The 13071-nt window shown below is 38.7% G+C and overlaps 2 protein-coding genes across 2 annotated transcripts; both read right to left on the reverse strand.

The window, feature by feature from the left end:
• Positions 1-257: 257 nt before the first annotated feature.
• Positions 258-2324, reverse strand: LOC141671676 (aspartyl protease AED3-like). Its single transcript, XM_074477978.1, has 3 exons — positions 1743-2324; positions 1110-1587; positions 258-792 (listed from the first exon to the last, which is right to left on the reverse strand). The coding sequence occupies exons 1-3, from the start codon at positions 2223-2225 to the stop codon at positions 434-436; spliced, it is 1320 nt and encodes a 439-aa protein (XP_074334079.1). The 5' UTR covers positions 2226-2324; the 3' UTR covers positions 258-433.
• Positions 2325-11670: 9346 nt separating this feature from the next.
• Positions 11671-12494, reverse strand: LOC141674396 (uncharacterized). Its single transcript, XM_074481104.1, has 2 exons — positions 12360-12494; positions 11671-12231 (listed from the first exon to the last, which is right to left on the reverse strand). Exons 1-2 carry the CDS (start codon positions 12492-12494, stop codon positions 11671-11673), a joined length of 696 nt encoding a protein of 231 aa, XP_074337205.1.
• Positions 12495-13071: the final 577 nt, after the last annotated feature.

Below are 13071 nucleotides of genomic sequence, written 5' to 3' on the forward strand. Positions count from 1 at the left end.
CGAATAGATTTAAATTGATTTTCATATAATTATTGAATTACATAATTAGGATCTCATTATGCGCTATTTACTATTCACAAAAAATATATATAATTTGTTTATTTATTGCTATCTGCTACCTCATTTTCAGTAACAGAGTTTGAGAGCTCGGATTGTAATAATAATTGTGTTCGCGAATACTGAGATACATATTTTTTATCTTACCGAAATCATCACGCTCAAGTATCGAATGTATCAGATAAATTTGCTTCAAGATCTAAATAAAATGATCGATTTCCCCATAAACAAACACAATGAAGAAAAAGAACATACACATCCATATCAGAGCATCACCTCAACCAAAATAAACAAGCTTAAAGAAGATAAGATGACACAAGTTAAGTGCCAATTAATTATTGAAGCCATTAATTTAACAAACAGATTTATGTATAATCTAAGTGCATGTCTCCCTGGATACACCAAGCCTTGAGTTTGGAACATCAAAGAGAACTCTATGGTTTTGTTGTTGCAAGCTGGCAATGACATTGAGGACAGAGTTCACATTATCTGGTGCCCCTGCCATGGCCAGGCAAGTTGTGCTACCAGAGCTGCTGTGGATCAGGAAATTGTCTTGAGGGAGTGTCACATTCATGCCCGAGAACATGAATGTGATGGATGGGATAGTGATCGGGACCGAATAACACGTGTCGAATCCGCCTAGTGATGAGACGGTTCCGGTTTTGCCCATACGTCTGCGAAATTCATTTCTTACTGGAATGTAGGCTGATTGTACAAGCCGAGTGAAGGTGGTGCCTGATATAACAAAACAGAAAATCTCGATTTTTAAGCACGGAAACAAAATTATTATTTCAACCATTAAATCGTTCCCTGTAATTTAAGTTATAGGTACATGGCACAACCGCATAAGGCACGGGTGACGCGTTAGTGTGGTGAGTGTGGTCCTTTTTTGACAAATTGGCACCAACTCGTGCCTACAAATTTTTTCACCTTTTTTCCTATGTTATTATTCACTAATGTGGACCGAAATGATATCTAAGAATGTTAGCATCAAAGTTAAGTTTTTAATAATGAATTATCTAGTCACCTAGAATTTAAATCTGAAATATTACCTGAATCGAAAACAGTTCCTGCACCGGTAGTTGGATTGAATGCGAATGCGCTAGCCGGAATGTCGACAACTCTCTTGCCAACTTTGATGGCAAGTAAGTTGACATAGTAAAGTGATGATCTTCTAGGATTCTTGAGTAATTGGGTATACTTGATCCGAAAGGGTTGAGCAGTGGGACCCAACCGGAGCGAACCGGAGAAGTTAGGTGACTTGTAGCTAGGCAAGCAATAAGAGAATGTGGATTTGTAAAGGCTCTGAGTTTGTGACAACAGTGACAATGGACCTCTGCCTAGACCGAGAAGACCTTGCGGTGGCACCGAGTTGCCTGTGGTCTTCTGAATGCAGCCGAATGTGTAGCTTGGAATGATGTCCAATGCGAGTTTTAGGGAATCTTGCGAGAGGTTTGCCGCCACAGTGGAGCCTCCGTAGGTTGTGTTGAAGCTGCAAGCAATGGCTGTGCAAGTGGTGGGGTTCAGAACCTAATTATTTCATCACAAAGGATAATTAGTCATGGAACTGAAAAACTGGTTACAACAATTTTTTTGAGTTGTTCAAGTGCCTCCCTGGCACTTTCGAGGATTCGAATCCCTAAGTGAATGAAAATACTTGACAAATGTTTAGATGTTAGTGTTACCTGTTTGCATTGAGGAGCTTGACAACCAAGAGTCTTAAAAGATGTCGATTTTTCGGAAGCAAAAGTAGAAGAAGGGCAGCCAATGCAGCCAGAGCAAGGCACCCAAGCAGCATCACTACTAGTATCCACAGCCATAAGGAATGTTTGAGGTGGTGTTCCAACCATTGCCCTCACAACATATGTTGGGCTTTGTATAATCCCTCTCCCTGAAGCAATAGGCACCACAGACTTCTTTGCAACCGCGAGGCTTGACAAGTAGAGGAGCCTGGATTTGTCTTCTGACTGCATTTGAAGCACACTTTCTTCCCACGAGACGTGGTTTTGCGAACGGAATGGCGAGCATTGGCTGTTGACATGGAAGACTTGGAGGGTTGAGGCTTGTTGTGGCTTGTCACAGTTATTGCCTTGGGCAGTAGAAATTAAGACCAGTGCAAATGTAAAGAAGATAATGGGGGAGAGGGTTAAGGGGCTTGAGGCCTTCATTGCTGATAGAAGAGTGATGGTTTTATTAGTAAGAGCTTAAGGGGTGTGTGTATATATAGAAAGGAGTGTTGTTTTAGTTTATGACTCTTGGCTCCCCAGTGTTTAAGTGTAGTGAATTATGTTCTGTATTCCAGTAAATTTGTGTTTGTCTTATAGCCAACACATGCCTCTGGTTTCCCCATAGGCCCCCCCCCCCATTCTTGATGCAAAAGAAATATAACACTACCCATTGTCTAAAGCCAAAAGAACCAATGGACCATTAATCTTTGCATTAGGGAAATGTTATTTGGCAGCACACTTTTATAATTTACATGGCAAAAAAAGTATGAAAAAACTAAATTTTTTAATAATTATTTATTGTGTATTCAAGGTCATTTTTGTCTTTTCATCTCGCATTTGCTCTGAAAATCAACAAATGATGAATTAGAGTAGTGTTTGAGCTAAATTAAGACTTAAAAGAAGTAATCTTGGGTTAGTTTTTTAGGAAAGTGACACTCATGACTCATCCAATAATTTTGAATAGTAGGATAAATGTAAACACATATTCACTAGAATTTTGATATGGGTGTATTGTGCTTTTGTGCGAGGTACAGGTCGACTTGGGAGTGGGAGGTGGGACTGTGGAGGAGTGCAAACATACATTATAGAACAAAGCATGGGGACGAAAAGGTGTATCAAAGAAGTTAATTATAGTGCCATTTTGCCAGCACTTATTGATATCATGACGTCACTCTTGAATACTACCTCCTACCTCCTTGCCGTTCGATTCTATACGTTTATTATTTGCACGTGCTTTTATAAAGTAAAGTTTGATAATGTTTTTTTCAAATTTTTTTTTTAATAAAAGTTTAAACATGAAACTTTTATTCAGAATTTTTTTTAAAAAAAATATTATGGAATTATGTTTTAAATAAATATTAAAAAGCGTACCGAAAAGTAAGTATAGAATTCAAGGGGATATAGGGAGTATAAAGAAAGAAGTCGGTAGCAAAGTAGCCATTGGTTTTTAGAATGAACCATGGCGGCTTAAACCCTCGTGGGCACCTCCTTGAGCAAAATCTCATTTTAGTTATCACATTTCCTTTTATAGAAGTCAGATTGATCATTTTTTGATCAAAAATTAAATATTACTCTTATATTATTTCACAAAACTGAAAATTATATATTAAAGTAGATTAAATCTACTTTTCACTGATATAACTTTTTTATTTTGTTTAGTTATAAATTATTAATAAACTTCTGTCAAACTTAAGTCAATTTGAACTACACAAATCCAAATGTGACAATTAAAATGGGATGGAGGGAGTAATAATATATACTACCCCTCCATTTACACATATTTGGAGACTTATATAAAATACGGTTTTATAATATTTTTTTAATTTTTTTATATAAAAGTTTAAACATAAAATATTTATTGAGAAAGAAAAAAATTAAAAAAAAATTATAGATCTATACTTTAAACGAGTATTAAAAAAGGAGATATAATTATCATATTTTTATAATTTTATTGGAGATTTATGTTTTCACTAATATACTTGTCGATCTATTTGATTTAAAATTGTACATTTTTGTTCTTAAAGAATTGAAAATATTTTTTATTTGCGGACCCTCCAATATACACCTTTTTCTAGGTTAAGGGTGAAAAATATATTTTATTACTTTAAAAATTAAAAGGAATATTTTTACATCACGGGCTAAACGACTGTGTTAATGTAAACCTTAAAGCTTAATAGGTCCGCATATTATTCGTTCAATTTTATACAGTTTTTTTTATACATCTGGCTCAATTATATATATTTTAAAAATGATAAAGAATATAAATCATTACATGCATTTATATCCACTACTTTTTTTCAATACACCTATTTTATATATTAAATAATAACTAGGTATTAATCCGTGTGAAGCGAATTAATTTATTTAAATAATTTTTAAAAATCATAATAGTATAGATGTTATATCAAAAAAAATTATTTATACTTACAAAGCCCAATCCAAACTATCCAAAATATCCCGTGGTGAAAAGTATTGCCCAAAATATCCATTAAACACGAATATATATCACAAAAATGTATATTTTGTATATATTTATATATAAACATGTCGAACATGTATGTTTTTATAATATTTTTTTAATATATGATACGCACGTTTAACATTCGTATTTAGCAAACTCAAAATTTTAATTGCATGATCACGCGTAAAAAACATGTGTATAGTTCAAATAAAATATTAGTACGCATTAGTTGACCGGTTTTTTAATCCCTACTGCACGCTAATATTTATTTTCGGGCATCCGAATTTAAAAAAGGGGTAATCCGTACATTTTCTCATTATATATCACCATAATTATCTCAATATATTATTTATTACAATATAATTGATTATTAATAAAATTACAATTACAATTACAATATAATTCTAATAATCATATTAATTTATTGAAAAATAATTTACAACTGTACAAAATATATGAATCTAGACGTGAAATAAAAGTTAGACAAATCGGGAATTGAAGTTATTATTAATTTATTTTTTTATTTACAATTATTTTAAGAAAAGTAAAAAAATTGTAATATACATGTGATAAATAAATTACTTGCATTAGAATTATAATGAAAAAAAGATTATAATAATACTAATGATTTTACTATTTCATTAAAAAAATACTATATGGTTATATAGAGTCATATCAGAAATAAGATTTTGGAGCTGAAATAAAAATAGAAATAATTATAATAAGATTTTAGCAATTTAGTTATATTTCATTAAAAGTAAAATAATATAGAGTTGTATTAAAAATAGGATGAGTAGAGTGAAACCAAAATATGGGTCAAATAAAAATAAAGTGATATCAAATTTGGGACCAAATAAAAAGGGATTTCGCTTATTATAATATTATTAAATTATTTGATATATATATAATTAAAACCTAAAGAATTTAAAATATTTGATAAAAGATTTTATTAATAATTTAAAAAATTTACAAAAAGTTAACTTAAATATTTTATTAGAAAATATTAAGTAAATAATGACTTAACATTATATCGAGGTGTTAAAAAAATTGTACGTAAACATAATTATCATTTTTAATACTTTTATTAAATTAAAGTTCATAATCTAAGTTTTAATTTGATATAAAAATTAAAAATAATATCTAATATATCAAGTTTTAATCACTTTAAAGTATGTGTCATAAATTTAAATATGAGTTAAGTGGGAGTATCATTAAATTAATATATATTTTTTTAAGTAAGGCCTCTTATTTAAGATTGGTCAAAGGTCTTGACGGGCCCCTGCCCCCAGTAGCTTATGCCTGCAAGATTTTTTGAATTTGTAGGTAAATATTATATCTGATTTTATTACTAAATGTATATACGCTCCTACCGACACACAAAATTCTTGAATTCAGAATCTAAACTATGACGAATGTTTTTCATTGATGTATCGGACTGAATCACACCAAGTTCAAGATGCAAATTATTTGTTAGATGCTGTGTATACTATTAATTATGCTAATGTAATTACCAAATGTAGGTACTTTAAGTGTTAAACCGTGGGGGGTTTCCAGATCTTCGTATAAACAGGAGGGGTCCGTTTGAAAAATATTAAAATAAATAATTTATAATTTAAAATGAATAAATAATTTATAAGTGATAAGTAAATTAAAAATTAGAAGTTATATAAGTATTTGGATCACTTTACTTAGAAGTCAGAATTATTTTTATTTAAATGAACTAAAATAAATATTTTTTATATACAATTATCTTAATTCATGAGTTTCGAATTAATATAATATTTATAAAAATCTATTTTAAAATTAAAGTTAATAAAAAAATAAAATATTAAAATATTAAGAAAAAATATGTCGTTGTTAACATTCAATTTATGAGTTTATAAATTATAAATTCAACTTCTAAATATGATCGACAAACACTTCTTAATAAACTGTTAGGAACCTATAAAATCATATAAAAAATAAGTTATAAATTGTCACACGAACACGCCCAAGATCTAGATCCAAATGTATAAAACCAAAAGTTAACAACATCAGGAGAGAAAGGGCCATTAGACTTGACAGAGTAATATAATCAAAATCACTTTATATTAGCAAGGGGGCGTAATTTTCGTGGTTCCAGATCCCGAGTCCTGACCGATACTCTCTCGTCCCCCTAAAAACGTTTCCTATTTGTGTTAAACACGTTTATGCATACTTTTGATGGTTAATATCTTTAATTTCTTATTAGTATTAAATATTAAAATTTTTAAAATACTAATAAATACGAATTTAACAAAATCACTCATAACTATGTTTGATCTTATAAATTAGATATAAATTAGTAGTCAATTGCTTAACATGAACAACACAAAAAGTCAAAATAGGAAGAATATTTTGGGACGGAGGGAGTAATAATTATAACGTATTCTATTATAATTTCAGTAAACATTATAATTGTTTTTAAAAAATATAGTGTGTTTTTGTTAGTAAAATTCATAATAATAGGCGAAATTCATTACTTCTTTTTTTTTTCCAGGCGAAATTCATTAAGAAAACATGAAACAACACATAAAAAATAGGATGATTCACTTTTTAGGGGAAAAAAGGTTTGAGGTATCTAATACAGAGTCTGATAATCCCCGATCACTCCGGGGTCTTCTCCTGGCTGGGCCCGGACTCAAACTCCTTTTGGACGGCGACGGCGGCGGCGTGCGGTGTAGCTGTAGGGTGAGAACCTATAAAACAGAACCGGAGGGGGGTAGCAGCCCCGCGGCACCTCCGGCGTGAGAATGAGAAAGGGTTCTTAAGGAGAAGAAGGGCAAAATGGGGGATTATGCGAATATCTTTATGGGGTGTACGTGTGTGCATGTAAGTATAGGTGAGAGAGAGAGTATGTGAGATCGTAACCTGTAACCTTCCTTCTGTTCTACCTTTTATAGGCCTCGTACTAGGGTTCAGGGGTTTGTCCCTTCTCATCTGGACCGTGGGTTGACCTTTTGGACTGTAGGGCATCTAGACGTCTGGGATGCGTTAGAGTACTATCGTATCCGGACCTTAGGAACGTCTTGGGTCCCGGGTACCTGGACGGTGGCGATGCTGCCACGTGTCCTGGGCTCCTCAAGGTCAACGCTGAATCCGTCAGAGTACTGCCAGATCCGGACCGTAGAAATGTTCTGGATCTCGGGAACCTGGACGGTGGTGATGCCGCCACGTGTCCTGGGATCTTGTGTTTGGGCCCTGGGCCTCTTCACTTGGGCCTGAATTGTTATGGGCTATCATTTGCCCCCCACTCCCTTATGCGGGTTTACCCGGATGGGGGAATAGAGTAATTACCTTTGTGCCGCGACGCCTTTGAAAAATTTTGGGGGTTGTTTGATTTGTTGTCCCCTAACCCCGGGGTCAAATGAGGATGAGACTCCGGGGTTGACTTGGTTAGTCATTTGACTTGAGTTCAAGGTGAGATTCCTTGACATACTTAGAAAAGTTTTGGGGGGTTTTTATTTGTTGCCCCCTGACCCCGGGGTCGAATGGGGATGAGACTCCGGGGTTGCTTTGATTAGTCTTTGATTTTGAATTTGAATTTTGTGCGTGGTTTGGTGGAAAAGTATACCCCTGACATTTGATTTGACCGGACTCTGAAAGGTTGATACTGCGAATCCGGGGTGTCAGGCGACTGTTGGGATTCCAGCCGGGGTCAAGGATACGTACGTTTTATACATATCTTTTGAGTGTACAGGAATTTTAACTCCCCCCATTTTTTCTCCTTAAAAGACGTGCCTTTTCATCATTACCTTGACAGTCGTGGTAATAACGGCTGTGTAGTTAATTTCTGGGGGCGAATTGGAGGTTGCCACGTGGGGGAGGCGTGCAGTTACTTTTTACACCACAAAATCGTTCATCTTTCTTTTGTCCCTCTTCCTCCTATAAATACCTCCCTTCTTTCTTTTTTCTTTTACGCGAACACTTTCAACAGAGAGCGAAGAGAGATTTTTCAGAGATTTTCGGAGTATTTCTTGTTGAAGCCTTCATTTTATCTCCTGCTATTTGTAAGTACATTCTTCTTGCTTTCTTCCACTTTTATGCCATGCATGCCACTGGTTTTGCTCGAGCGTCTCTCCATTATTGTGCAGTTTTTTGTTCGAGTAGTGTGAATGCTTTGTTGCTTTGAAACTAAAATCGTGCAGTTTAATTGATTTTGCATAGCTTTTTCAGTGGTTTTGTGTTTGATTTGTGCAAATAACATGGATTTTGGTAGTTTTGTATGCGAATAAGTGGGTTTTCAGTAGTGTAAAAAGTTGAAGGGCCCGGGGTGTGTTCTTGATATATGTTTTTGGTTGTATATGTATGTATATGCTGTAGATCTTGTTTTTGGGGTAAGATACGTACACGATTTGTTTCTAAATTTTCTCTGTTTTTTGTTTTGTTTTTGTTGTTGTTGGGTTCGGGTTTGGCATTGACTCCGGGGTGCGTTTATATAGACACACATAGTATATGCCAGGTAGCCGTTTTAAACGTATTGCTACTCTTAGGAACCGGTATCCCGAGCGTCCTGTCGGATTAGGCAAACTTAACTCCTTCTACCCTTCTTCTTCCTCTAGCAGTAGTTCAGTAGAGATGCCTCCCCGGGTTGACCAGTCTCAACAAGTTTTAGCTCAGACCCTAGTGTTAGGTCCCGGGGGTACCTTATCGAATCCGGATGGGTCATGGGAGGATGTAGATGAATACTTTGTCCAGTGCAGAGTGAACCCTAAGCCCCTGGGCTTTTATTACAGAGATTTATCCGAGGCATATGGGGGCCCGGATGGTTTGGGAGGCAGGGAGCCCTATAACGAGGATGACATGAACAGGAAGTTCTTCACCGCCCCGGGGACTAGGTATGAGTGCGGGGCGGTTCATAAAGAGGTCCAGGAGAAATATACGGACGCTGAGGTAGATGACGCCCTTAGACTCGCCTTTAACCTTGATGATACATACCAGTGGAGATGGCCCGAGGAGCATGAAAGGGTATACCACAGACCAGAGGGGGTATAAGTTGGAATTCCATTGGAGCATCTCCGGGGCATGCGCCTCGGATTACATCAGTTCACCAAATCCCTATGTCGGGATGTTTATGGTATCCCTTTTACTCAGCTAGCCCCGAATTCGGTGAAATGGATCAGCTGGTTTTTAGCTTGCTGCCATGCCAAAAATTACCTCCCCACCTTCAAACTTTTCCATCATATTTTTAAAATTAAGAGATCCACCGCTCGGCCGATTTATGAGTTCATGTTTAGGATAGAGGACTGTGGGTATCCCTCTGATAAGATGGTTCTCCCGGTTAGTATGTTGACGTCGCTTAAGGGATGGCACCGGGAGTTCATTTTTGTCCGGGGTGGGGATCTGGAGTTCATGCCACTCCATAAACATGAAATTAAAACAGATAGGTTTCCGGTCCAGCGGCTCGGGTAAGCAGCTCTCGCGATGGTTTATGCCTTCTGTGGGGCACTTGGGACGCAGTGGACCCGGGACTATTTTACTAGCAATGAGAACATGCATGCTGCCGGATGTAAGTCTATTGCCTTAGCTTTATTTTGATACCGTAACTTTTATTGATTGCTTGTATCCGGGACTGATATTTTGTTGTTTTCCTTTTCAGGTATTCCGAAGTTAATCCCCTATCCCCCCAATATGTCTGCCCAACTTAAAAATCTGTCGGCCAAACTGCGAAGGATTGGGGGAATGACGAGCTTGGACGCTGGGAAGAAGAAGGTTGGAGAGGGTGATGATGCGGCCCGGAAGGCGGCGGCGTCTCGCCCGGGGAGGACAACAATCGTGATCAACGAACCCCGGGCTGGGGACGTGCAGCAGGGGGATGTGATAAGGGTTCCAGCACCTCGAAAGAGGAAGAGCACCCCCGCGAGTTCCGGGGACAAAGGTGATGATGTGTACGAGGGCCCGGTTTCGAAGAAGACTGCTGTTGACCTGGCCCCGGACACTCCGGAAACTTTGAAGGCCCTGCTTGGTAGTTTCACCCCGGAGACTCGCCGGAGGGAGCTGTTTGAGAATTATGCTAGCACGGCGGAGAGGAAGAAGTACAGGAAGGAGCCTCTCGACGACTTCCTGGTCGGGCTTCAGGAGGATATCACTGATGTAAGCCTTTTTCTTACTTGTCTTCTTCTTGTGTTCTTGTAGTCGTGTTACCTAATCGCGTTTTATAATGTTTTCAGGCTAACTCCCGGGTTGCTGGGCTGGTTTGCATAACCCGGAGCCTTCAGGCGAAGGCTGATGCTGCTGAGGTCTACAAGACTGAATCCGAGCGGCTTTCCCGGGAGATACAGGAGCTGAAGGAGGCGAGTGCAAGGGAGGCTGCTGCTCATAAGAAGATTCTGGACGAGATCCGGGAGAGGCAGGATCGGGCTGAGACTTCTGTTCGGGAGATGAGGGCTGAAAATCAGAAGTTGAAGGATGATCTTGCTGCTCGTCCCACTCCCGAGGAGGTTCTGACAGGGTTCCGGGGCACTCCTGCATATTTTTAAGAACTGAACGACAAGGCCCTCGAGAAGATCCAGATCTGCTGGAATGTTGCTTCTAAGTATCTTGTTGAAGAGCCTCAGGGTACCATTGATGTCTTCCTGGAGAAGTACATTGAGGAGGAGACTCGGCTGGAGCAGGAGAAAAAAGCCATCCAGGTAAGGGAGTCTGGTGCCGAAACTTCTAACAACGTTCCTTCCTACCCCGGATCACCACTTGCTGAGCAGCCTCCCGTACCAGAGGGTGATCCGGAGCAGCCTCCTTCTCCTCCCACCAATCCTGGCGTCGAAGCTTGAAGACTGCCATTTTTTGGCATGTAATTTCTATTTTCCTGTTTTTAGATTAAGCTGTTCCGAACTGAGCCTTTTGGCTTTATTTTTAACTTGTTTGTAATCTGACTGCTTTCGATTTGCCCCCTAGGGTGTGTTTCCCCAGGGTAGTTTAATGTGATTGTGCTTCGTTTCCTTCATATTGATTTGTATATTAGAACTTCTGACTTAGGATTTCAGGAATAGTTAGGAATTTTCCTAAGGACACATGGGCTGTGTTTTAGCGGACCCCGGGATGGGGTAAAATTTTATGGACACTCATAGGCTGAGCTTTTATAGGACCCCGGGTAGGGGTAATTTTCAATTTGATAGAAATTTTTTATAAGTACACATGGGCTGCGTTTTTGCGGACCCCGGGATGGGGTAAAATTTTTTTATACCCTTTTCATAAAGTCTTTGAGTACACATGGGCTGTATTTGTTTAAATTTGATAGCAAATAAAGGAACAACGTAATGAAACTGATTCAAGCTATGGAACGCTTAAAGTAGAGTTTTTCATCCATATTGAAAACAAAAATTACATTCTGGGGTGAATGAGGACAATGCTTACATCAAAATATCATAGTATGAATGTAGAGGTGTTTTCAGAGTGTGCACCTTTTCCTTATTGGTAGAATTTCCTTAGGCGGGTTCCATGCCAGGTATTGGGGACCTCGGTTCTGCTGAGGTAGTTCAGCTTGTAAGTTCCCGGACGGATCACTTCTTTGACTATATAAGGGCCTTCCCAGTTCGGCTGCAGTTTCCCCTGGTTAGCTGGGTCCGAGGCTTCAGTGTCCCGGAGCACTAGATCTCCCGCCGCATATTCCCTTATCCTGGTCTTCTTCGCAAAGTAAAGCTTTGTTTTTTCCTTGTAGCTTTCCATTTTTTCTACGGCCCGGTCTCTTACTTCATCAAGGAGTTCGAGGTTGGTTCTGAGGCCTTCTATATTAGAGTCCACATCAAAGTTGGTCACTCTATGTGAAGGGGATTCGGTTTCTATCGGTAACCGGGCTTCGGTACCATAGGCAAGCTTGAATGGAGTCTCCCTGGTTCCTGTCCGGGGGGTAGTTCTGTATGACCATAAAACCCTCGGGAGTTCATCCGGCCAGTTCTTTTTAGAATCTTCCAGTCTCTTTTCCAGACCTCGGAGTATGGTTCTGTTTGTGACCTCAACCTGTCCATTTCCCTGTGGATGGGCGACAGATGCTTTTTGTGTCTAATCCCGAGCTCTTTGAGATAAGCTTCAAAATCCGACCCTACGAACTGTGGACCGTTGTCCGAGATTAAAACCATCGGGATCCCGAACCTCATTACAATCATGTCCACAAACTTGATGCAGTCTTGCTCGTTAATGGTTCTCATAGCCTTGGCCTCCGCCCACTTAGTCATATAATCTATTGCTACCAGAACATAACGGAGATCCCCTTTTGCCCGAGGGAAAGGGCCCATGATGTCAATTCCCCAGACAGCAAATGGGAGCGGGGAGAGAACGGACCCAGGGAAGCTTGAACCTTATTTTGGTACGTTGCTGAACTTCTGGCACTTATTGCATTTCTTGACATAGGCCACTGAATCAGCGTGGATTGTTGGCCAATAATAGCCTTGTCTAATGACCTTGTAGGCTAGAGCTTTAGCGGCTAGGTGGTCCCCGCAGATCCACTCGTGAACCTCCCGGAGACAGTAATCCGCTTCATCTGGATCAACGCACTTTAGAGTTGGTGCAGAGAACGTTCTCCGGTATAACTGATTGTCTTCTAAAAAGAAGCGTGCAACCTTATACTTGAGGTACCGGGCTTTGTCCTGATCTTCCGGGAGGGTACCGTCCTTGAGATAGGCTATGTAAGTAGTCATCCAGTTCTCCGGGCTACTAACACATAATACTTCGTGTCGATCGGTGCTGGGAGCTCCGAGCTCCTCGAAGTAAACCGAGCTGCTTAAGTCCGAAGTATTCTGGATGAGCTTGGACAGCTCGTCTGCTTTCACATTTTCTTCTCTGTTTATCTGCAAGATGGTTGAGTCCGGGATG

This window comes from Apium graveolens, chromosome 7, assembly GCF_009905375.1.
Source record: "Apium graveolens cultivar Ventura chromosome 7, ASM990537v1, whole genome shotgun sequence".
Taxonomy (NCBI): Eukaryota; Viridiplantae; Streptophyta; class Magnoliopsida; order Apiales; family Apiaceae; genus Apium; species Apium graveolens.